Source organism: Arthrobotrys flagrans (assembly GCF_004000055.1).
Source record: "Arthrobotrys flagrans strain CBS H-5679 chromosome Unknown unitig_0, whole genome shotgun sequence".
In the NCBI taxonomy this organism is placed as follows: domain Eukaryota; kingdom Fungi; phylum Ascomycota; class Orbiliomycetes; order Orbiliales; family Orbiliaceae; genus Arthrobotrys; species Arthrobotrys flagrans.
The window spans coordinates 1,274,846-1,298,483 of record NW_027137550.1 but is presented as its reverse complement, the minus strand read 5'-3'; the positions used below and the strand labels follow the sequence as shown (position 1 = coordinate 1,298,483).

The 23,638-nt window shown below is 45.3% G+C and overlaps 7 protein-coding genes across 7 annotated transcripts; 4 read left to right on the top strand and 3 right to left on the bottom strand.

Moving 5' to 3' along the window:
* Positions 1 to 1,956: 1,956 nt before the first annotated feature.
* DFL_003503 (uncharacterized protein) lies at positions 1,957 to 3,443 on the bottom strand (the record flags this gene model as incomplete). Its single annotated transcript, XM_067632449.1, has 5 exons — positions 1,957 to 2,301; positions 2,387 to 2,878; positions 2,929 to 2,980; positions 3,143 to 3,281; positions 3,386 to 3,443. The coding sequence occupies 5 exons, from the start codon at positions 3,441 to 3,443 to the stop codon at positions 1,957 to 1,959; spliced, it is 1,086 nt and encodes a 361-aa protein (XP_067490716.1).
* A 905-nt stretch (positions 3,444 to 4,348) lies between these two features.
* Positions 4,349 to 5,635, bottom strand: DFL_003502 (uncharacterized protein; the record flags this gene model as incomplete). The annotated part of the gene is made up of 3 exons (XM_067632448.1): positions 4,349 to 4,931; positions 4,981 to 5,423; positions 5,483 to 5,635. 3 exons carry the CDS (start codon positions 5,633 to 5,635, stop codon positions 4,349 to 4,351), a joined length of 1,179 nt encoding a protein of 392 aa, XP_067490715.1.
* Positions 5,636 to 9,111: 3,476 nt separating this feature from the next.
* On the top strand, positions 9,112 to 9,884 carry DFL_003501 (uncharacterized protein; the record flags this gene model as incomplete). Its single annotated transcript, XM_067632447.1, has 3 exons — positions 9,112 to 9,446; positions 9,555 to 9,707; positions 9,794 to 9,884. The coding sequence occupies 3 exons, from the start codon at positions 9,112 to 9,114 to the stop codon at positions 9,882 to 9,884; spliced, it is 579 nt and encodes a 192-aa protein (XP_067490714.1).
* A 1,445-nt stretch (positions 9,885 to 11,329) lies between these two features.
* On the bottom strand, positions 11,330 to 12,043 carry DFL_003500 (uncharacterized protein; the record flags this gene model as incomplete). Its single annotated transcript, XM_067632446.1, has 1 exon — positions 11,330 to 12,043. The coding sequence occupies one exon, from the start codon at positions 12,041 to 12,043 to the stop codon at positions 11,330 to 11,332; it is 714 nt and encodes a 237-aa protein (XP_067490713.1).
* Positions 12,044 to 13,397: 1,354 nt separating this feature from the next.
* DFL_003499 (uncharacterized protein) lies at positions 13,398 to 16,309 on the top strand (the record flags this gene model as incomplete). Its single annotated transcript, XM_067632443.1, has 6 exons — positions 13,398 to 13,818; positions 13,877 to 13,961; positions 14,017 to 14,183; positions 14,235 to 14,444; positions 14,496 to 15,983; positions 16,041 to 16,309. 6 exons carry the CDS (start codon positions 13,398 to 13,400, stop codon positions 16,307 to 16,309), a joined length of 2,640 nt encoding a protein of 879 aa, XP_067490712.1.
* Positions 16,310 to 19,524: 3,215 nt separating this feature from the next.
* Positions 19,525 to 21,262, top strand: DFL_003498 (uncharacterized protein; the record flags this gene model as incomplete). The annotated part of the gene is made up of 4 exons (XM_067632442.1): positions 19,525 to 19,573; positions 19,683 to 19,846; positions 19,956 to 20,672; positions 20,792 to 21,262. The coding sequence occupies 4 exons, from the start codon at positions 19,525 to 19,527 to the stop codon at positions 21,260 to 21,262; spliced, it is 1,401 nt and encodes a 466-aa protein (XP_067490711.1).
* Positions 21,263 to 22,048: 786 nt separating this feature from the next.
* DFL_003497 (uncharacterized protein) lies at positions 22,049 to 23,478 on the top strand (the record flags this gene model as incomplete). The annotated part of the gene is made up of 4 exons (XM_067632441.1): positions 22,049 to 22,069; positions 22,263 to 22,552; positions 22,692 to 23,377; positions 23,453 to 23,478. 4 exons carry the CDS (start codon positions 22,049 to 22,051, stop codon positions 23,476 to 23,478), a joined length of 1,023 nt encoding a protein of 340 aa, XP_067490710.1.
* Positions 23,479 to 23,638: the final 160 nt, after the last annotated feature.

Genomic DNA, 23,638 nt, shown 5'->3' with positions numbered 1-23,638 from the left:
CCCTTTTTTAAGTATATTATTGTTGGTCCATGGTGTTCACCTCGAGAGTGGTTTGGCCTTCCCTCCCGGTTCATGTTGTTTGTTTCTAGAGTGGTTTATTCTATTATACTAGCTGCCATGTATAAACAGATGATAGGTTAGTACATAAATATTTTTAGTTCCAGAGGTCTGGATATATGTTCTGGCCCTGAGCCAGAGAAGTATATAGATTGTTGCAAGTGATAGTGTAGGTCATTCGACGAGAGGGGTCTTGTTGTATATATTGATGTTCATGCTCCGGATGAAGGAAAGATCCTTCAAAGGATGTTTAAGGAATGAGCATCCGGCTCAGGTGAATGCGATATGTCTTAATATATTATAAATCTTAGAAACCCCCATCATGTACATTTCGCGATTTCCAATGATCCTATCGTGATATCAGAACATCCCAGCTTATGTCCTAACTCTAGAGTTCGACTGGTGGATTTGGCAACTGATGGCTGGCATGAATGCGGACATATCCTTAGGAGTTATATATTATATATCGTCTTCTGTCCGCCTCACTTGGTAGGCATGTTGTTAGACATATATTTGATGTAATATATATTGTTCCGGTGTATATATATCTCACCGCGGTATTATCTCATGGAAAAAAAAAAAAAAAAGGAGGGGGGCATCACCAGAGTAATTCTTGCACCCTACTCAACTGGAAATATTAAAGATCATAAAGTGTCTTTCGATATTCCTGTCGTGGTGTGGATCATAGAGCAAATTTAGGATGAGGGTGTTAGAAGTATAGTCACATGACGTTGTTATTAGCGATCGCATGTAAGAACAATCAACACAAAAGATTTTGACAAACACAAAAAAATCAATTTACGCGTTCACCACCATCAAGCACCCCTACCACGCAAATTAGGCCTGCACCACCAATACCGGCTCGATGGCTTCGAAACAGGCTACCAGGCAAGACGCTCAATTCCATGCAGCGTGGAGCCATTGTAGCACTAAGATCCCGAGATAGTAACGGTGCTACGGCGCGCCTGCTCAACTTTCAGAGAGCTACTATCTATTCTATCGTCAAAACTGCTATTCAATGAGGCAGCCTAGGTGCTAATACCTCTCCCGGGGCACCTGGGGTCACTACTGAGCGGACTGATAGGCTGCTACGACGCGCAGCTAAGCAGAACAGGCGGCAGCCACTCAGTGAACTCAACGCCGAAATAGTCAACAACCGCATAAGCAAGAGGACCATTCAAAGGCGCCTCAGCGAAGCTAGCATCAAAAAAACAGAGGTCTAGGCCACACAAGAACATGCTACCGAACGGCTAGCCTGGGCCCGAGCTCACAAAGACTGGACTGTGGAACAGTGGCAAAGAGTCATCTGGAGCGACGAGTGCTGGGTAGAAAGAAGTAAAGACCCTAAAATCTGCTGGGTATTTAGAACAGTCGCTGAAAAATGGGCTCAGGACTGTATTAATCCTAAATGGAAGGGGCCTGACGCAAAAATAATGATCTGGGCTATGTTTGCTGGCAGTACTAAGGGCCCAACCCACATAGTGGAGGAGACTGTAACCGGGCAGAAGAAATGTTGGGTGAATATCTCCCTCAGTTTTATGAGGAGCTTTTATGAGGGAGATATTCACCCAACATTTCTTCTGTATAATACTGCCCGGTTATAGTCTCCTCCACTATGTGAATTGGGCCCTTAGTACTGGCAATCTACGGTTTATAGAATGTGAAGTAGTTATAATACACTCGAGATATCTCAAGTAACTGGGATCCAATAGCAGCTGATACTATATCCACAAAGCCGCCCTTGCTAAACGACACAAATTAATAACTACTGATAGCCATCCCACCTCGATGTCTGCTATTATGATCCGAACACCTTGGAGACAAAAAAAGTTCCCTAGTCCGGTATCCGATAATACACAACCTAAGCTTAAACTCCCACCACCCGTCTCCCGTAAACCCTCAACCTGCTAACCCCCCGTCCGGAATAATAGTCATCTTAACGTGCGTCACAACCTCCCCACCCACATCCTCAAGCTTTGCAACCTCCTCAACCCCATTTTTAACATCTTTACCCCCTACACCGTTGGCAGGCATGTATACATCCTGACCCGGTAGACCGAAATGATGTTCAAAGTCCGGTTTACATTTCGATGGCTCGAGGACTTTGATCCAGTTTTCGTGGTCGTGGGACGGGGTTATCGAGGTGTCAGGGTGGTTGAGGGCGTGGATTGTGACGTATTGTGGGAAGTTACCGCGGAAGTGGGCGGTGTCTATTGTTATTGAGGTTATCTTTGTGGGGGCGCCCTGTATCATTCGATCCCATCAACATAACCCTTCTCGAAACATTTAACGAACTTCAGAAATAGATAAGAGGAAGAAGAGGACATACCAACTTGACAACCACCCAATCCACATGCCCCTTCTCTCTACTCCTCTTCGTCTCCCACCCATCGCCCATATCCCTCCCCCTTCCCGGCTGCAACAGATTATCCTTCCTCCCGAAATGCTGGTCCGAACAACTAACCACCAACCCACCATTCGATACATGCGCCGTATCCAATATCTCATCGACGTCATCCGAGAAAACAGGTATGGCTTGACCGTAAACTCTAAACCGTGCGATTCCGCCGTCGGGGATCATGTTGAGTTTTACGTGGGAATAGGCTTCCGTGGTTGGTGTGGGGAGGAGGTAGACGTGGCGTTGGGAAGGGCCGCATTCTTGAACCGGGAGGATGGTGGTCCAGCGCGGGTCTGTGGGACCTGGGGACGGTGAGGAGGGAGGGTTGAAGAGGGCTTGAACGGTTATTTCCGGGGCGTGGTTGCCGTTGAAGAAGGCGGTGTCGATTTCGAAGCCGAAGATGCGGCCGGAGTTTACGCCCAACTGTTCATCATATTAGTGTTTGTTGTCAAGGGGGTATGGGGAGGATATACCTTAACGATGACCCAATCCTCGGGTTCGGGATTATGCCGACGAGTTTCCCATCTATGATCATCACATATTAGCACCTTCCCATCCTCATCGTAAACATAAAAAGCTAAAAAGAAATAAAAAAAAGGAACAAGAAGTGTGAATGTACCACTCCTCCTTCCCCAAATATATCTATCTATATCGTGCGCACACTAGCTACTGTTATAGCAAACGTACCCATCATACCAAGCCCCCGTATGCACAAAATACCCAGGCTTCCGAATCGGCGGCGCAACAGTCAGTAAATTCTCAGCTTGCGCGAACCACTCGTCGCTAACGGCTACGATCTTCCCTCCTAGAGACGCGCTGACAAGGTCTATTTTACGGTAATGTATTTGTCAGTCCAATTGAAATTAGCGAGCAGGGGGAGAGGGATTAAAGAATTTGGGCGGTTTTTGGGTTGCGGGAAGGTGTGCGTACCAATGCAGTGGGAGCCGAAGACTTCATTGGTTTTGTCGGCGTCTATGCGGGTGACCATTTTGACTTTAATTTCTTATTTTCAAGTATGGATGGATGGACAGAATGGGATTGTTTAATAAGTTTCTAAACGATAGTTTTGAAAAAAGCGATGATGGGTATCAAAATAATTGCATTCACACGAGCGAAGAAAGAAAAATGAGAGAGTTTTATCATAAAAGCAGAGGAGAAGAGAAAAACGGACCGATACTTATACTTCCTACGCCGGAATTCGTATTACTCGACCATTACTCGATAGAAAAGCCAGCTTCGGAAAGAAATCTTAAAACAGAATTTCTTAACCTGGGGCCGGCCTCATCCTCTGAATTCGCGGCAACTTTTTTTACCTTTTATTTCGCTCAATTCGCTGCTTTGCTGGGACTCTCGTGGCCGGACAAACCGTGTAAGGTATTGCACCATGGGCCGAAACACTGCAGTTGGCATCGGAGTGGACCAATAGATAGGCTTGGAGCTATCTATAACAGGAAGCCTGCTATCTTGGGAGGACAGTTTTTTTCTTTGCTACTAAGTCTGGCAGTACTATCAAAATTTTGCTCAGGTGTTTTGATCAGGTAATACAAATCAGATGTGCGGGTCTCGCCTCTACTTTCATAATTTTTGATGAAATGGCAGGTTTTGCCGGAGATCGGGCTAAGCTTGATGTCGCTCGGGCCGAATTTAGTTATAGGACCTGGAGTTTTAAGCGGGTGAGTTTTGGGGTTTATCTTGATTTTGTGATATTGTGGGGATGTGATGATATTGATATGGGATAATGTCTGCTATATAGAATATTCAATGAGTGTGCATAAGCTAGTAAAGAAGATATAACCCAAACCGTCGCTGTGCTAACTACCTAAAGCAAAGACCCGATATGTGCAATTTCCCGTTCTCAAAAACTCCACTAAAGTCTTTCACTATGTGTAATAGCTAGGGTGCCCTTCCGTACTGATTCCTCAACCACGTCTTCAAAATAACATCCAATACATGCCCCTTAGCCCCCATGACCCACCTCATCTCAAAGAACAACAACGTCCCCACTCCAAACGCCGCCAACCACACCAACGGCATAACCCTCGCATACAACCTAATCAACCTCTTCTTCCCTTCCCACGTATAACTCCTCCACGCCTGCAAAATACTCTGCGCTCCCAACCTCTCGAATGGAATAATCGCCTCTTCCGTGGATGCATACACCGACGCTTGGACCCTGTACAGAATTATCATCGATGGGATGAAGAGGAATACGTGGCTAGCTAGGAATACCGAATAGATTGCGAGACATTGGAGGGGGGTTAGCATGCTTTGGTAAGGGTTATCGCCTTGTGGTGGGGGATCGTCGAAGGCGCGGGAGGGGACGAAGGCTTTGACCATTAGATCGGGGAAGGCGTAGGTTGCTTGGCCGGTTATGGCGACTAGGAAGGCGGCTGGGAGGGTGTGAAGGATCGAGCGGAAGGGGAGGCGGGAGAGACGGCCGAACCAGGTTTCTTTGGTTGGGGGGGCGATTATGATGCTATCCTCCGTTAGTATATGAGCGGATGGGGGGGGGTAGGAGGACGTACTGTGTGTGAACCAAGCTTAAGGGACTAACGACCAACATGACGAGGACACCGGAGATGTACCTCCCAAACGGGAAGGGGAACATGCTCAGAAAAATCCCATTAACACAAGACGCTGCGACGGAGTATACGATATTCACGCTGAAACCTCTCCATGCGGACCAAAAACCCGCTTCATGTCGTAAATACAAAATAGTCTTTCGGAACGAAGAAGTTATGTATTTCCCGTTCGTGTCCGGCGAGCCACCGAGATAGAGACCCGGAGCGATTTTATGTGTTGTCGAGTCCTCGACGTATGCGTCGGTGTCATCGCGGTAGTGTGGTGGAGCTCCGTCTTCGAGCTCCGAATCGCCGTCGATGGGGTCGTATGCTGGGGCCAAATCGTAGTCCGAGGGAAGGTCTTCGACGATGGTGAGGATCTTGACGACTTGGAAGGTATAGTCGAACTATTAACGGTCGTTGTTAGTAAGGCTGTAGGTAACTTTGATTCAGGGGTAAAAAGTACCAGAATAAACCCAGCAGCAGCGAAAATAAGCGTCACCATGAATAAGATGATGGCGAACACGTTGACAGGTTCGGGCTGCTCGTTTCCGGGGTTGGATGAGGCCATGACGGCCGATGCGACGGCGTCGAACGCCCGCTTGCGGAGGTCCAGCATGACGCCGGTCGGGAGTGGGTTGCAAATAAGTACTACTGTAAGATTAAGGAAATACTGCTGGCACGATGCTTCTACCGTGGAGTTTACCGCTGATACGAAAGAGATGATGTTGGAGGCTAGGTGATGCAGCGAGCGATGGGGAGTGGATGATGGCGGAATATGACTGGGGAGGTTACGTATGAGGTGTTGGTCATTCCCGTTTGAAACTTAACTGTGGCACAGAAAACGCCACGGAATCAGGCCTTCCCTGTTGGATAATATTTGTGCAGAGGTACCGATTTTAACTATTTATCGGGGTATCAAATATCCTTGGAATTCGACGGCGGCTTGATACGGATACGAAGGTGAGCCATGATATTTTCCATGAGTCTCAACGAAAGACTCATACAGCCATGTACAGATGAATTGGCTTTGATGTTGATTGCATTGATCATTCACCGCAATGTGTTGTTGTACTCCCCATACGGTGTAGCATCGTACCTATCAAGCGGCTGTAAAAATACTCCCAGCGGGTTTAGATAATACAAAGCCGTATCTGGAAATTGGGTAGGTACGCGAGCTGGGCCACTTATTAATAAGCATCATATTCTGGGAGTTATCTATGAGGTGCATGTTATGATGCCTGATGTCAGGCCGAAAGAATGGTGCCTTGAGTATCTCACTAAGAGACGGCAGGAACCAAGTCATCTTGAACTACCGTATCTTTATAATTAAATTTATCAGATCCGCAGCCCTAAGATCCCCTATCCGGGCGAATAACTCTAACAGTTATAGTTCTTGGCTTAATGTCGCTGGTTGACTTTGGTAACAGGCGACTATTGAAAAATACCGATCTTAAAGCGATAGGTACCTCCTAAACATGTGCACGCCAATTACTCTACAGGAGGATCTGGCCAGGGCCGTTATAACCCTTGAGTATTCAGTCCCGACTCCAGAGGACTCCGGTTCTGTGTTGAGGGGCTGGAATATAACGAACAGTCGGTGCCGCGAGTATAGCTTGCTTAGCTAGCTCGGAATTGACCGGCGATAAGGCTTCGACCGAGGGATCGAACACCTTCGATCGAGGGTATGTATGTCATGTAGGAACCCAGCACTTGCAGGTGAATTGCAGGTGAAAGTCGGAGTATCTACAGTCAGGTGACTATTATCCGTCTGTACCCATTCAGGTGACAGTAGCCGTTCTGCACCTCGTCTCGACGTGCCCCTCTCTCTTCCCTACCCACACCTAACTCAAAAATACTTCTGTTTCTTTGGCCCCATGTACCGTTACACGTATCCTTGATATCCCTCGGATTCTTCTTCCCCATACATTCATACTAAGGAATTATCAGTGCACCGCCGATATTAGTATAGAACCCGGCGAATTGTCTCCACCGGCGGGGGATATCTAATATGCGGCGTGATGTGTACCTGCACGTCATAGGGCATATGTCTTCACCCTTCGGATACCCGCATGAGATCCAGCTGTACCTTATTCCAGAAACTCCATTCCCTTTGATTTCTTTTATAACTCAGCAGGGATTTGTAACGGTACACTACGGATGTCAATTCCACAAACACCCTTGCAAGACCGGTCCCCACTCTTACCCAACTAGCGTCGACACAAGAAAAAATTGGACTGCTAGGTGAAATTCTGGATTTCTGAGAAAGCCAGAGTTTGGGGACCTGAGAGTCACGGTACCAGAAGTGTATGCGCGATTTGCATATCCTTTTTCTCTGGTGGGTGTGTGGACGCTCCCACCTTCCGCCTTCCTCGGTGTATCGAGTATATGAGGATTGTCGACCGGGGATATCACATTCTCTCTTTCAGAGCCATTTACTGTGTATATGAATTATCAGGGTTTTGTTAGAATTTCAAGGATTGAGATGAAGCTACTGCACGTAATATACATACGTACGTGGTACAAACCCTGTTGACCTGGCTGGGGGGAAGTCTCGTGGTATGACGAGGGAAAGAGGTTTGTACCACTCTCATGGGACGACGGGAATGGGCTGATGCTGACGATAGGCAGCATTTGAGTCTCAACGGGACCTTGCCTGCTTTGATTCTTTGGATCTGGGGATTTTGCTAGCTTGGGGGAACGGAATCGCGGGTCCTCTTTTCCCCCTGCAATCCTCGACATCTTTTCGAGGATGTGAATTTGTGAAGTATAAGTTGAAATCATGCCATAAGAGCTGGAGAAGAAGTATAGATTACCGCATAGTTAGTGCATTTCTCGGTTGGATTCCAGCTCGAACCAACCACAGCGACAGCCAAAGCTGCACCGTTTGAAGCCGTAAGTTATACTCGGGGAACCTCGCCATCCATCGCCATTGGCCCATAAACCTCTTCCAACTAGTTGTTTTTTCCTTCTCTTTCTTTTGTATCGTATCGACATCCCGTAATAGTTGGCCCCCCCAAATGAATTGCATTGCGCACTTCCGATGGCTAGCTACGAGCGGAGACTGGCGGAAATTTTGGTTTTTTTCTTCTCTTTGTTTCTATTCCATCCATTGGAGATGATCGATGGAAGTGGGAGGAAAGGGTATCTTGCCCTCCTCCCCCTCTATGATGAGGAAAGAGGGTGTTCGGGTCCTGGTCTGTCCGGGTATAAATAGGGCAGCTGGAGACCCCTTTGAAAGACTTCCTCTTCCTCTTTCTCCTTTATCTTTAGATTTCAGTATTTTATATATATTGAAGTAAATATATTTTATATCTTTTACCTTTATATTGTCTTTAAACCGTCCTATCGCGGTCATCTTAAACGTGGCTCGTCGCACATACATACACCGAGTTCTACTTCCCGTTTGACATTTCCTCGTGTCGACAAACCCTCACTTCACTTACTGACAAAGCAGACGTGTCTGGACCCATTATCACTTCATAGCCGCCAGAGTCGAGAATAATATATTGATACTTCAATATACACTTTACCACTATACCCGGATCCTGCAATTGTATTGTGACACCGAAGCTGTCAAGGACAAGAGCAATCCTCTTCCAAATCCTCGCCTAGGCCTGTCCCCGGTCAGAACCAAAGTGCTCCTACATCGACAACGCAGCGCTCCGTTCCCAATATAGTACAATTAGAGGTACTCTATCCGTTGAGCAAACTTTGCCAGCTCGAGATATAACAAATCGTACTGGATCATACATACATAATTGTTTTTCCGGAACAACACCCTGGAAACTGGCAATTTGAAAAACCCGTTCGGTTGCATACTTCTTATCAGCGGGCTCGGCATCATTCACGATTCGAACAGCACATCAAGAGAGAGAAGAGAACTCGAAACCCGAAAAGGAACGGATTTGAACGGTTTCTTTTCCTTTAAAAAACAAAAGGCAATTGATCGATTGGGGAGTTGTTTTTAACATTCCTTACGGCATTTCCCGCCTAAACTCCCCCGGATTTCCCCCAATAAAAAAATTTTAGTTTTTATTTTTTTTATATCACCAACTTTTCTCTCTCTTCCTTCCCATTTCAAAACCATCTGCAATGACAGACACCTACTCCCTCCCCCTCCCAATGTCACCACGAAAACCCCTCCACCCCTCCGTCTCCTCCTCCTACGAATACGCCTACTCGACCCCTCCATCATCCTCGTCACAGGGTGTGGTGCCCATCCCACGTGCAGGACATGATGCTCGGAGAACACCGTCATACGCTGCATCTAGTTCGATATCGAGCAGTTCGTATGCTGGTAGTGCGGCAGATGAGTTTGAAGATGGGAGTATGGAGACGAATGATTTGGTTACCGTGTTGACGGATAGATTGGTGGCGGCGTTTGATCCGATTCCGCTGGATAGGAGTTTGGTTGTGCAGGCGCAGACGTGAGTAGATCATGACCCCTTTATCGTTATCATACGACGGGCTTTTTTTGAGATGTGGGTTTTGGGGAGTTGTGGGGATTATAGGCTAATATTGAAAAAAATCTACAGATCGGGCATTTTAAACGCGAAAACACGGGAATTGATGGAACTGCAGGCGATGGCGCAGAAGCGACTTGCGGAAACGAGGGCGAATTTCTTGGATGGGATGAAGGTTGCGAAGAAAGTTAAGGGTGATTTGGAGTGGTTACAGAAGAGGACTGAGTATGTCACTTTTTTTTTTTTTCTTTAAATTCTTTTTCTGTTCTGGTTGGGGAAGGGAAACTGATTGATGGTTTTTATCTGTGTAGTGCGCTTAAAGCGAAAGCTGAACAGCGGTATCCGGTGGAATATAACATGGCCAGGGAACGATACCCTGGACCGGCGGATTATGAGTATTAGGTCTACTCAATTGACTTTCTCCTCGAAAGATTTGGACGATACATACTCCTTAACTACGGTACGACTTCGCTACGGGGTATGGTGATATCCTCCTCCTCACTCTCATCGGCTACTTCAGCGGTTCTTTTTTTTTAAAAAGAAAACCTCACGGATTGCTCGACTTTTTTTCTTATTTCTTTGGTCTCGATTAATCGGTGTCGCATTCTCAGCGCTGCAACTTAACGCTTTTTTTATGAATAAAAGAACGCTTTGGGTTTTTTTTTTCTCTATGACAAGCAATCGGTTATCTATTTTCCGGCATGCGGGAGTTTTTTTTTTTGGTCGCTTTTTTAAACACTATCGCGAATTGGTGTTCTTTTCCCTTTTTATCAATCTTTGGAAGGAACGCTAAACGGAGGGGTATGGTACGATATTTTTTTTGATATGGAACGTTCAGGTCTTCGTTATTGTTCGGTTGTAAGATGTGAATTGGAATTTGGCATGGTATTGAATTGAATGGGTTGGACAGGGGGGTTTCATAGGTGTATACAACTTTTTAGGGTTATTAATTCATATATTTACTCGATAAGCCTATAAATACTATTTGCAAGGGATTTGGGTAAAGGCCGGACCGGTTCCGAGGAAGAAAGTAAGCGTGGGGGTGCGTTGTCGAGGAGGTCGGAATAAGCTTCTCTAGACTGCTTAGGTAACTGTAAGGAACGAGGTAACTAAAAGGACCTGCAATGGTGGGATTTAGACTATAATTAGGAATTATAAAGGCCATCGTATCCGGCGTTTTAAACTGGAGGTGGTTAGTCAACGCCCATCACTCCAATGGTGGAAATCGAGGGGGGTCTAATCTAAAACCATCTAATCTGGCCAATTGACCAGTAAGATTTTAGGATTGGGGAATTTTCTGGGGGGAAGCACGTGAAAGTTTTCCTGTTTAAGCATTGTTAAGATGATGATCAAAGATCAGTAGGCCGGGGTCATGTGATTTTGCACGGTCTGGAGCTTTAGACGGAAGGAGGATTATCACTACATAGCGGCCTGAATGTTATCAGCTGGGTAACTCTGTGATAAGATTCATCTCTTCTATGACGGGTGGGTGGTTGAGGTGAAAGGGTTTCATCGTGGGTCCTTCAATTTTGAAGACTGTGGTTGTATAGCCTTTCTCCCCCAAAAAAAAAAAAAAAAAAAAATGTTGGTCCTAATGCTTCTCATATCCACGATAGATTGTGGGACTGGCGTAGAATTCGTTTATCTCTCCCTAGGTAGCTCTGGGTTTATAGAGCCCCAAATACCAACCTGTGGCATATAGTCCAATATAATATCCATTTTGGACGTTCAAATCCGCCGTTGCCACCTGTTGAGTCCCTTCGAGTCTCATGCGAGGATTAGTATACTCCACTCGCCCAGGGTGCATTATAACTTTCCCACTTCCTTATGTCTTCCATCAAAACCTATCAATCATCCCCCAAATCAATCTCATCTGCATTCCACCCACCCCCATCGGCGGCTTTATCCTCTGGTTTATCGTACCAATTGCTCTTATCCTGTTCTCCCTCAGTAGCGTTCTGTCCCATCCAAATATCACCAGCACCTGTAGCGGTTGGTATTACACCCTCTGACTGTTGTTGTTTATTCTGAATTAAAACAGCCCAAGGATCTTCGTTCATAGATGGTTTGTAGAGTCCTTCGCCGAAGTGTTTGGAGCGGTAGGAGGGGGTTGAGAAGTCTTGGTTTTGTTGGTTATGGTGGCTGTGGGATTGACGGTGTGGATAGGGGTGGTGGTGTCTGCCGCCTCTACCGCCGCGTTGGTTTGGATTTGAATTTGAGTGGAAGCCGCGACGGTGGGGTCCTCCACGCCCTCGGTTATCGAAGTTTCCGCGGTAGTTATTACTACTGCCTCTACCGCGGCCACGGTGGAACTGTGGTTGAGGATGGTTATGAAATCCTCGGTCGCCGTGTTGTTGGGTTTGAGGTTGTGGTCGGGGGGGTAGTGATGACGGTATGGGCGTGGGATTGGCGTGGATCGGAGCGGTTTGGTGGTGTTTGGGGGTTTTGCCGAAGGAGGTGAAGCCCATCGAGGAGAGGTCTGTGTCGGACATTTTGGGGTTGAGGGTTTGGAGGGCGCGGCGGCGGAGGAGAAGGGTGCATGTGGAGGGGAGGCGGAACATGAGGTTTGTCAGAGGGATGGAGAGGAGCTTGGGTTGAGGGCGACGGGATGTGGTGATGGGTTGTCACGTGATCGAGGCTCAAGTTTTTGGAGGTTAACAAAATTTATATTGGCTCGAGTTATGCTAGCTTCCCAAAATGAAAAAAAAATCTGCAGAGTTAAACAAAAAGACTTCCCAACCTCTAAATACTCTATCGGGGAAGCCTACGAACCCTCCAAGGTTGATAATAGCAAAAAATCACCCACTGCAAGATTCGAACTTGCAGCCTCCTGATTGGATCTTCCAACAATAGAAGTCAGGTGCGCTAACCATTGCGCCAAGTGGGCGTGGTAGAAGGAATTTTGACAAAGGTTTGTAGCGGGGTGGGCATAGTTATTTCGAGAATGGAAGGTTTATTCGAAGTTGCCGGATTGAGGTTAAATTTTGTCTTTGTTGGTAGGTGCCTTGGCTGTGGATTTTCCGAGTGTAAATGATTGATATCGATTGATTAGTTCAGGGTTCAAGGACTATAATATTTATACTCGAGGTGTGGCGGTGATATCCGAAATTCGAAATATCGCTATTTGTGAGTCTTGAAAATGCTTGTGCCCGTGGGATTGTGCTATATTAAGCGGAGGAACACAATTTCCCTAGGACTTTGACGGGTTTCTGGGATTCCGCTCTCGCAATCGGCGTTTATCGGCTTGGAATCCGTGCGGATCGTAGTTGCTAATCCATGGATCCATGAACGATACACATCTACATTTTATGTTAAGGATATGCAACCCTCAGATTTTCTAACACTTTGGTCGATTTGACGTCGTAGAAATCGGGAGGCCAATTGCCATGCCTTGGATTTCTATACAAGTTTTGCCATATAACTACTGTAATAACTGACCCGCTGAATCCAACTATTATAAGGTCCTAGGTCGACTTCGAGGCCATCCTAGATTTCGACGGCAGAGTGCCCGTGTTGCATGTTGCAAGTTAGGGTGACACAAAGCCACAGTATGAGCCGCGATTGCCAAGCGAAGCCAAGACAATCGACTTTTGAAGATGTGGCGCTCTTAAGATCGGTTCAATGCCTTCGGATTCTAACGATTCTACCTACACAAAACACCACACGGTTTTGGGACTCATAAGAAACCATTGCCTCACCTGAAGGCAGCTTTTATAAGCAGGAATTTACATCGACAAAAGTCGACTGCGACTTCGCAATTACCTTCATTTTACCCATCAAAGCATGCTTCCTCCCATCCGACGACGACCAATATTAAATCCTAAAACAAAGTCCCACGGTTGAAGCAACGACCAGCCATCTACCAACAAATCAAAAAAAAAAAAAATATCGACAATTTGAAAAAGAAGATCGAAGATGCTTCTCAAAAACATTGATCTCAACTTCTACCCTTCTATTCCTCAAAATTACAAAGCTTCACATGATGGACAACTGTGCATTCCCGCGGGTCCCGTCACCTACATTTTGACCAACTCGGTTCTCAACCCCGGACTCGTCTCCAACCCTCCGGTTCCATCTAAGTTCAAACCGGGGGACGAGAATAAGATTGACTACAGAAGCTCTGAGAACCGGGCGGATTGGAAGGGGTATGGCAACGATAACGATGGAGGAGATGGTAGCGAGTTTGAAGATAGCGAGGAGGATGGTGAAGAGGAAGGGGAAGAAGAGAGAGAGGGAGATGTGGAAGAAGATAAAGCTCGGCCGGAGTTTCAGTTCCATTGGCAGAAATTGGAGATTTTGCAGGATGAAGAGGTGGGAGATGTGATGAAAGGAGGAGGTGAGACATTTCTACCTCCAAGAAAGTTGAGAAGGGGATGCTGATAGTGTTCGGATAGTGAGTTTTCAATTGGACCAGACATTCAAAGAAGGGTTTGCGAGGCAAATGGAGTGGTCTCCGCTTGGAGCCGGGACACACCGAAGGTATCTACTTTATCTTTGTATTTGACTTGCTGGGCTGTACCTAAGGCGATTCTAGGTGCTCCCTGTCCATACTGACTTCCTCTCGGCAAGTCTTGATCTACCAGCCTACCACTGTTATCGGGCGTGGCCTGAAGCTTCAGATGAAACTTTTGGACCGTTTGATCGATCAAGATGTTCCTGGGGATGAAGTCGTGGAGATTACATGGGATAAACTTCCGAGAGGTTTGAACACCACGAAACCATGATGTTCGTTTGGTGCTAACTGAGGGGTAGAGATTTGCTGGTCACAACCGTGTACATTCCAGACTCTGCGATGGGGAATCCCTATCTTCACGATGGTGGATGAGAATAACGAGCTTACTTTCGTTAAGGTCATTGACCAAGATGTGGAGCTTCTTCTGAAGACTATGCCGAATCTACCGGAAGGCTCGAGAATTGTGAATATGCGCTGGTCACCGTGGATTAGAATGAGTCCCGAGGAAGGTTCGTCAAACTAAACTTCCTATACGCTTACGATATGCTTACTTGCCTTAGGCATCGCATTCTTCAGCTTCATTACCGGAAATGGGATCTATGTTCTGAAAATGATCCTATCCAGGGTTGACGGAAAACCGGTGCTTTCTTGTGATGGTGAGCCAACATTACTTAGCCCAGGGATACTGCCGGGTTACGAACCCCATGCTCTACTATGGTATGAACGTGTATACAACCTCCCAAATCAGGCAGCAGAAGCTCTCCTAGCCGCTATTCAGCATGACGGCGTCGAACTCTTCGGTGTCACCCTAGACGCTGATAAATCCTTGAATCTTCAACGCCACTCTAAAGTGGACATGGATCTCCCTGCCTGCCTCGCAGGTTACACTTTCTCCGACCCCGTTTGGATGAACTACCTTGATCTCAACGTCTGCTCGACCAACGGCGCTCTCTCGATCTTTAGAATCGACCTTTCGGACCTTACTAAATCTATCCTCCTCAAGGCTATGGTACCCAACTTTCAGGGCCGGACTATAATCCAGAACGACCCTGAATTCCCTCACCCCAATCCCTTCAAACGCGACTTTATCGACATCCTCAATGAAAAGCGCGACTCTTTCATCGAGGAATGGAAAATCATGCAAGCATCCTGCCAAGTATATGGCATGGCATACTGCGCCCTCGGTGGGATCGTGTCTGTTTGTTACCGTTTAAAACCAGAAGGTGTCCTCGAATATCCCATAAAAGAAAGAGAACGATGCACACTCTCTTGGCAACTCTGTAGAGACTGGTCGGAAATGTTTGATCCTTTCCAGGCGGTCAGGTCAGCCAAACCTTTCACACTACATGGAGTTTCTGGAGAAGCATTTGTGAGTGACATTCGCTTCTTGGTGGATCCTGATGACGCGGAGGATTCCTTCAATAGGATGGAGGAAGTGGTCGCCAGCGGGATGATTGAATCTGGGAGAATCCCCCTAATTCCTGCAGAGAAAACAGAAATCTATCGACTCCATGATGTTAAATCATCAGACCTCGCCGACAAAATATCTCTCTGTCTCTTCAACTCTACGGACGCCGTTTTAAGCCGAGCTAGGAACTTGGTAGGCCTTCTGAAAGCGAATAGGGTTGCTCCGAAGAAGCCGGGGGTGCTGAGTGCACAGACGGGGATTACGAAGTTGATATTAAGCACCATTCTGGAGATCCCTGTTTTGAAGCAGTCGCATTTGCGAACTCGAAAATCAAGACTGATCAAGTGGCTTACTGCCTGCTTAGGCATCATAGCTTTTTACCGCGATGAAAGAATCTTCAATCTTTCGATCCGAACTCTGGAAGAGTTAGATTATCGTTTTGACCTCGATATTGAAATCGAGAAGGCGATTATTGCTGAGAGGAAGGAAGTGCTGGCAAATCCTGGGAATTTGGATTTGTTAGTCAAGATGACGAAGAAAATCGTTAGAATAGGTGCAGACGAAAAGTGTAATGTTTGTACCGGATGCGTGCCATTGGATGATCTGATGAATGGGAGGTGTAGCAATGGGCATTTGTTCAGTATGTACCCCCTCTTTCTTTGACTTTTGAAATGAAACTAACAATATGTGATTATAGAACGCTGCGCTCTCACATTTCTGCTAATTACTGATTCAAACTCACGGGTCTGTGGGGTTTGTAGCAGGGAGTATTGTTCAAAGAAGATGGTGGAGGATGATGAGAAAATTTCAGCCCCGGTTGATGCACGGGGTGAGAGGATGATGGTTCTTGATAATGTTCGGGAGCCAACGTTGTTTAGAATTTTGTTTGAAGCTGTTGATACATGTGTCTTTTGTGGTGGAAGCTTTTATGATAAAGAGGAGTTTAGGAAGGGAGGGGAGCAGTAGATTATTTTTACCGTTTTGCAGGGTTTGGTATAGATGGATGGGTGTTATGTATTTTACCTATTAAGGGTTCTGATGTAGATAAGAGATACGTTATTCAGTTCCATGGTTGCACGAAGGTTAATTAATGTCAATTGCGGTTGTCTCGAGACTAGCCGCCAGTATTATGCTGCCTGGCCTCGAGATTATCATGCCGTGGAATAAATTTCTGTAAATATTCGAGACGTTGCGGTAGACCAGGGCGTTGCTAGGCTTGGGAGGGGTATAAAGTCTCTTGTAACGTTTTGTTTTCTTAGCACGCTCACTTAACCTTCTACACTTCACATGGCATCAAACTACCTACCTACCTTCCACTTCAGGCCCATGCCAACAACATTCTATTGATCGAGGATCTATCTAGGCGCCTACGTACGTATCTATCTTCTGCCCTTGGTATGTAATACTAGGTTAACGATATCACATAACTACTTAGGTATCTCGCTTTCGTTTCCCTCAACCTCATCCCCAAGCATATTCTATCCAAAGCCCGTCCTGATGGAGCTAAAAATACAACATCACTAGAAAGGGAGCTGATTCAATATACAGCAGCAAAAATCAAAATCCAAAAAGATTTTGATACAATCGCGAAAAACTCACGAGGAGATAGAAAAGAGCCACGCCGAGATTGAAGTTCGTACCACTTTCATGTAAGCTTACTGTTCGAACGATTACCCTAACTTGAGTTTTGTATGTATCAAATAGGAGCCCTAGAAACAACAGCGTGCCCGGAGAGAACCTGGGCCGGTGGTCAAGGTTCAAACCTCAAGCGAGAATACCGCCGATATAGCCTTACTGAGCATCATAGTTGGAGATATATTGTATCAATTTGAAATTTATACAGATTTGGCGACATCGTTGCTTAGGGCACCCGAACATCTATCCGCTAATATAACTAGGGATTCAATACAGAAATAAATATATCAAGTCCATCAAATCACTAGGTGCGGTGTCGAAAACCCCAGTTCCGAAGCTTAATTATCATAGAGACAATACGAATTTATGAAAGTTGATGTACGGGGTATTTTAAGGGGACCCATGTCTCATCAATCTCCTCGTATGTTCTAACTCTAGGCCACAGGCAGTGGTAAGGTGCCTTGTTCAGGTCAGGGCGAATTTGGAATGATATGTGAAGAGGAAGCTTTAAAAGCTATTCCGCAAGATATGCTTCCGAAACTATTCCAAATTCGCCTTGATCATGACCTGAAAAAACACCTTACCACTGCCTACGACCTCACCGTATCCGCCCCAGGGAGAAAGCGGCGGCCTGGGCTATCGTTTTCGTTTATAAAATGGCCAAGGTTTTGAAAGTAGAAATTTGACATATACCCCCCCGGGAGATGGCAATAGGGTCGTGTATGTTAGATTTTTGTTTTTACACAATACAACAACAACTCCTACTACTAATTCTCAAGATGCGATCGAGTTAATAAACCAACAAATAGATATGATCTTAGTCAAAATAATACCGAGATCGGGAGCGACGAAGCGAAGGATCCCAATGACCGATGAATAATACAATACAATATACCTTGACAGAGGTATATGATAGTCCGATGAACATCCTTCCGACACCTAGGGTGTCGATTGTCCCTAAAATCAATATTTTCTATTAATTATGAGGTTGACTTCCTCTGCTGCCGCACCCGTTGTATATAGCCCTTGTCTATGGACGAACAGTATTCGGGATTGGTATTTATGTTTGTGGAGAAATCGACAACACTATTATTCTGTGTCTAGTCTAGCGTTTGGAGAAAGGAATATACGAGATATGAGATGCAGTCGTTCAAACTATATGGTAGTCGACAGTTAGGTTGACGTGGACTTATGAAATGTGAACGACTAATTGAAATATGAGATAGCCCCGGACAAACGGGAGCCAGGGGTTTATTGAGGCCGGATATTCCAGAAATCTCTTTTGTATGGCACACAGTATGGTTATTGAGTCTTAGTATCGACCTGGATATTATTGCGGTTGAAGGGATTTAAGTATATTTCACGGGTTTGGGGTAGTGGATTTGAATATCGCCCACAATTCCGATGTCAGACCCATCCCAATGCTCCCCAGCATTTAGAGTTATGAAAGATGCATGGATTCACTGAATTTCGGAAGCCGGCCTCGAACAACATTTATGACAGAATCACTCTAAATATAAACTCGTTTGGAAAAGTCTTAAGATATAAGTTTGTGCGACTTCTGCTGTCCCAAATCCAAAATGTCGGGCTGGGGAGGAATGTTCGAAAACCCAAAAAGTAGCCGTCTTTTTCTGACGGCCTTTTTACGTATTACCTAGAATTTAATTTCGTTAGGAGCAGAAAAATTCACTGGTAGGATAGGTATTCATTATCATATCAATCGTTATCAGGCTATTCCTGGAACTCGAGGGATAAAACAACGTTATTTTTAATTTTACATCTAAAACTTGCAAACTTGGGGCTCTTAAAATAATTTCAACCTATTAGCACCAGGTATAAATGTCCATTATAATGTCTTCACTACGCTATGTCGAAGACTTAGCTCATGAGTCATTGACTCGGCTGCAGAAAAACTTCGATTCGATTCGATTTGCATGCCATTACAGGAGCTACCCTGAAAGATTGTGTTGCAATTGGCCGGGAACTTGCCTGACGAGGCTGCAGAATTGGTAGACTCGTAACGACTGGTACCACCTGGCAAATGAAGACGTGACGTGGGGATCGTTGCATTCGGGATACCGGCATCCCCTTAGAAGAATTTGACCGGTAGGCTAGAAACCCCTCAGTTTTTTCCTGTTTTGTGGAGTGTATGACAGGCAGACGAGATGAGGCTCTGCTCGCTGACCGGCCGTTCTGCGAACTTACGAGAAGCACATGCATTTTCCCCTCAGCGGCAGTCGTCGACTTGGTGGCGTGGTGGGAAGACCCGCATCTTGCCTCCTTATGCTATTTAGTGGCTGTTACACAGAAGTGCAGTGGCCGTTCATTCTCCGCCTAGCCTGTTTCGTATGATAGGTCGTACGGAGTAGGAAATGCCGGCTATATAGCCCTCCTCCATAATCGGTCCAAATTCTGTTGGTGGCATGTCATTGAGGAAAATTGTTTTTTCCCTTCGTAACGTTTTGCATTGACTGTATTGCTTCAATTCAAACGATCTTAAGAAAGCTGTAGTTTTCAAACTTAGAAGCACTGTGTGGTTCTTCGGGATGACCGCAACTCCATCTAATGAGCGATTATGGGGTGGGAGGTTCACCGGTGAGTTCAATGTTGTTTCTTTTCCATTGAGGGTGTAGTAAGGAATGCAAGACCTCCGATGGTACCATCGCAATGCTTGAATTGGGGCACAAGATTAATAAGTAAATAGGGAAGACTGATCCATTGATGAATCTTTACAATGACTGCTTGTCTTATGATAAAACCTTTTACGCTCAGGATATTCAGGGTTCTCAGGCCTATGCAAAGGCATTGTACAAGGCTGGACTTATTACGGAATCCGAGAAAGACCAGATGGTCGAGGGCTTAGCTAAGGTTTGTGACTACTTTTACAATAGCAATTGTTGGAATAAAATAATTTTCGAAGCCATTTATACCTATGAGTCTATTGTTGATCTTGTTCACTGATTCCAAAGAAATATAGGTGGGTGAGGAATGGCGCACCGGAACATTCGCGATAAACCCGATCTCTGATGAAGACGTACATACTGCAAACGAACGAAGGCTAGGAGAATTGATTGGTGTGAATGTATCAGGAAAGTTACATACCGGAAGGTCTCGCAACGACCAAGTCGCTACGGACTTGCGGATGTGGGTGAGAGATACACTCGTCCATACGGAGAAATATCTCTTGGCCCTCATTCGAATAATCGTATCGAGAGCATCGGAAGAAATAGATGTGATTCTTCCCGGCTATACGGAGAGCCAGCAAGCCCAGCCCATTCGATGGAGTCATTGGCTTCTATCCTATTGCCAGCTGTTCCTGAGTGATCTTCAGAAACTACGCCAAACAAGATCTAGGGTTAACCGCTGTCCTCTCGGAAGCGGTGCGTTAGCCGGAAATCCGTTTGAAATTGACCGAGGGTTCCTTGCGAAAGAATTGGGTTTTGAAGGTGTTATACCGAATAGCATGGTTGGTGTTGGAGATCGAGATTTTGTCGTCGAGGTCCTCCAATGGGCTACAGTGCTCATGAGCCATGTCAGCCGATGGACAGAAGACATGATATTATATTCGACCGCGGAATTCCACTTTCTCACTCTAGCAGACGCATATAGTACCGGAAGCAGCCTTATGCCCCAAAAGAAAAATAGTGACAGTTTGGAATTACTGCGCGGAAAAAGTGGGCGAGTATTTGGGCAGGTAAGAATCCCCTTTCGGAAAACTCTCAACAACGCAATGCATAATGTATCCCGGGGACCCACACGCATGGTCTCATGACTATATATCTAAACGCTAATACTTTCTTGAAATAATTTCAGATGGCAGGCTTTATGTATACGCTCAAAGGGCTACCCAGTAGTTATAACAAGGATTTACAAGAAGACAAGGAGCCCCTCTTCGACTGCTGCTCCACCATCAACAACTCTATTCAAATTGCCTCCGGGGTTATTTCTACGCTCACTATCCACCCTGAGAATATGAAAGCGGCATTGAGTGCAAGTATGTTCGTGAATGAAATCCGCGACTATCTTGTTCGCAAAGGTTTGTCTCAGGATGAAGCAAATAATATAAGCAGATCATGCTACGAGGTTGCCGATTCTGAAGGCCTAGCCAATGTGAGTGAGCTTGGGCTAGAGAAATTAAGAAGCATCTATGAGGAATTTGGAGAAGAGGTTATGGAAGTTTTCGATTACGAACGTATTATTGAACGGTATGGTTCGCTCGGTGGTACAGCGAGGAGTAGTGTTCTTCAGCAGATTGAAGAAGTTACTCGAGCTGTGCAGGATTGATTGTATCGGTACCTGTAGGCTGTCAAAGCGGAGCAACGTCGTTGTATTGTACTGAAGCCTAAATTTTGTTCTACTATGGGGCTCTTCGGAATTAAGAAACTGCTCTTGTTACTAAAAGTTGTCTTTGAATGACAATATATTTCCTTTTTACTTTTCCCACGACTAAATAGGGTATATAATCGTGATATTTCATGGAAGGCTGCTTTACGAGACCACCATCTAGCTATTCTTCTCTAGAGCTCTGTGTTTAGTCGGCTACCCCTCTTCTCCTTTTCTTCTCGTCTTACCTTTCTATTTAGATTTGGATAGCCTTCCATGGATCCAAGGTAGCACAAATTATGCATATCTTAATGCCAAGCCGTAGGGAGTTCTAAGAACTGTGTAAGTCAGTATATATACTTGAGGCTCTGCGTTTAGGATGTATCCTAGAAATGCGTCTTGGTGAGGAAAAGAGACAACGATTGTCATGAAGTCATGAATTTACAATTGAATTCTGGCGTGGGGTATTCTTAAGGCTCGTTCGTTAGGATATCAAGGACACGTAATCTTCTGAGGCTCTTGAAGTTCTGGAAGGAGGTTCATGTGAAGACTTTCTTTCTCTGTTCTCAGAAGTTATGTTATCGACCCACTCAGAGTTCTATATAAACCTCAATAGTTGGGCTTCCATATCCTAGGCTCAATTTGCTAGTATCCGAAATTGGCTTGCGAATGGCTATAATATAAACAGAATTCTGTGATTTTATATCTACTTAGTTCTGAGTCTCCATTTTACTAGAAAGACGAAAGATGGCTAAAGAAAATCAGAAAGTAAGAGCTTATTGTTACTTAATAAGACTCCAATTTTTTTCTCTTCAAAGTTGTTTACGACGCTACATTCACGTTAGCAATGGCAACTTGTAATTCCGATACCCATAATTTAACTTTATACGATCAGCCTTTCCTCCTATAGCTTTTTATAAGAAGCCTTCGAACTAACTGATATTGATAAAAAAAATACTAGGAGCTTCCGAATAGCACACGACTTCCTGAATTCGGATCAATTATCGACATCGGCGGCACACGTTGCATGCCTACCATAACTGAAGAGCTGCTATTACACGAGCCCGCGGGCAGACGTGTCCTCTCGGTTGTAACACTTTCAGATTACCACGGGCTGCAGCTCTGGTCTAAATTAACTCATTCGCCAACATACTATCAGACATCAGATGAAATACTTCTCTTGAAAAAGTATGCTGCGGAAATCAGTAATTTCATCGTTCCAGGGTCTGTGATAGTAGATATTGGAAGCGGGTAAGAGTTTCCCGTTTTCTCAAAATCTTCTTCATTTGGGCCCATCGAAAAGCAGTACTGTTTCTCTACTTTTTTACTTTATAATTTAAACCCACTCTATAAGCGAGGATGAGAACTGAAAAAATCTAACTTCGAATAGAGGACTACGCAAAGTCATGCCGTTACTAGACGAAATAGAGGCTCGAGAGATGACTATATTCTACTTTGCTCTAGATCTTTGCAAAGAGTGGCTGGAGGAAAGTCTGAAGGCCTTGACATCAAGATATACCCATGTGCAATGTTTTGCACTTTGGGGAAGTTTCACAGATGGGCTAGAGTGGATCAAACAATTCACGGGCCCCAAAGTTTACCTATCCCTGGGATCGACTCTGTGCAACAACATAATCCCTGTGGCTTCCAAGGGGCTAAAACTCTGGGCTGATTCAATGGCACCAGGCGATGTTATGCTCCTTGGATATGACAGCAACCTCAACGAAGAAAAGGTGCGAGAATCGTATATAACCTCGGATGGAGAATTTGACAATTTCATTCGTCACGGAATGGAACATTCGAATTCATTGCTCAAGAGGGATTGGTACAAGCCCGAAGATTGGGAGTTGTCTCGGGAAGCGGAATTTCAAATTGAGCCGCCAGCCCTGGTCCATCGGTTCGTTTTCCGAGCCCAACGAGACATAAAAGATGAAGTATTGGGACTGGATTTCAAACAAGACGAGAGGATCATTTGCTATGAATCATTTAAATATCCAACAAACATTCTACGGCGCCAGTTTAGCTTGGCTGGACTTCGTGAGAAGGCTTCTTGGAAGTCACCAGCTTCTGATATTTGTATGACCCCGGTACGCCTTGTTTTTCGTTTTCGTTTTGGCTTTTCCTGACTAACGAAATCTGGCTTCGATTTAGATGAATTCCTTCTTGTGAGAGACTAAATGGGCGATCTCGATCTACAGCCAATTAACACCTTCTCAAAGGTGCTATACTATTTCCGTTCGAGATTCATAAGGATTTTCCAGCTAGAGTTAAAACCAACTTCTCCTTGCCATGTTGAATTTATAGCCGCTCCTTGATCAAATTTGTTATTTATGATAA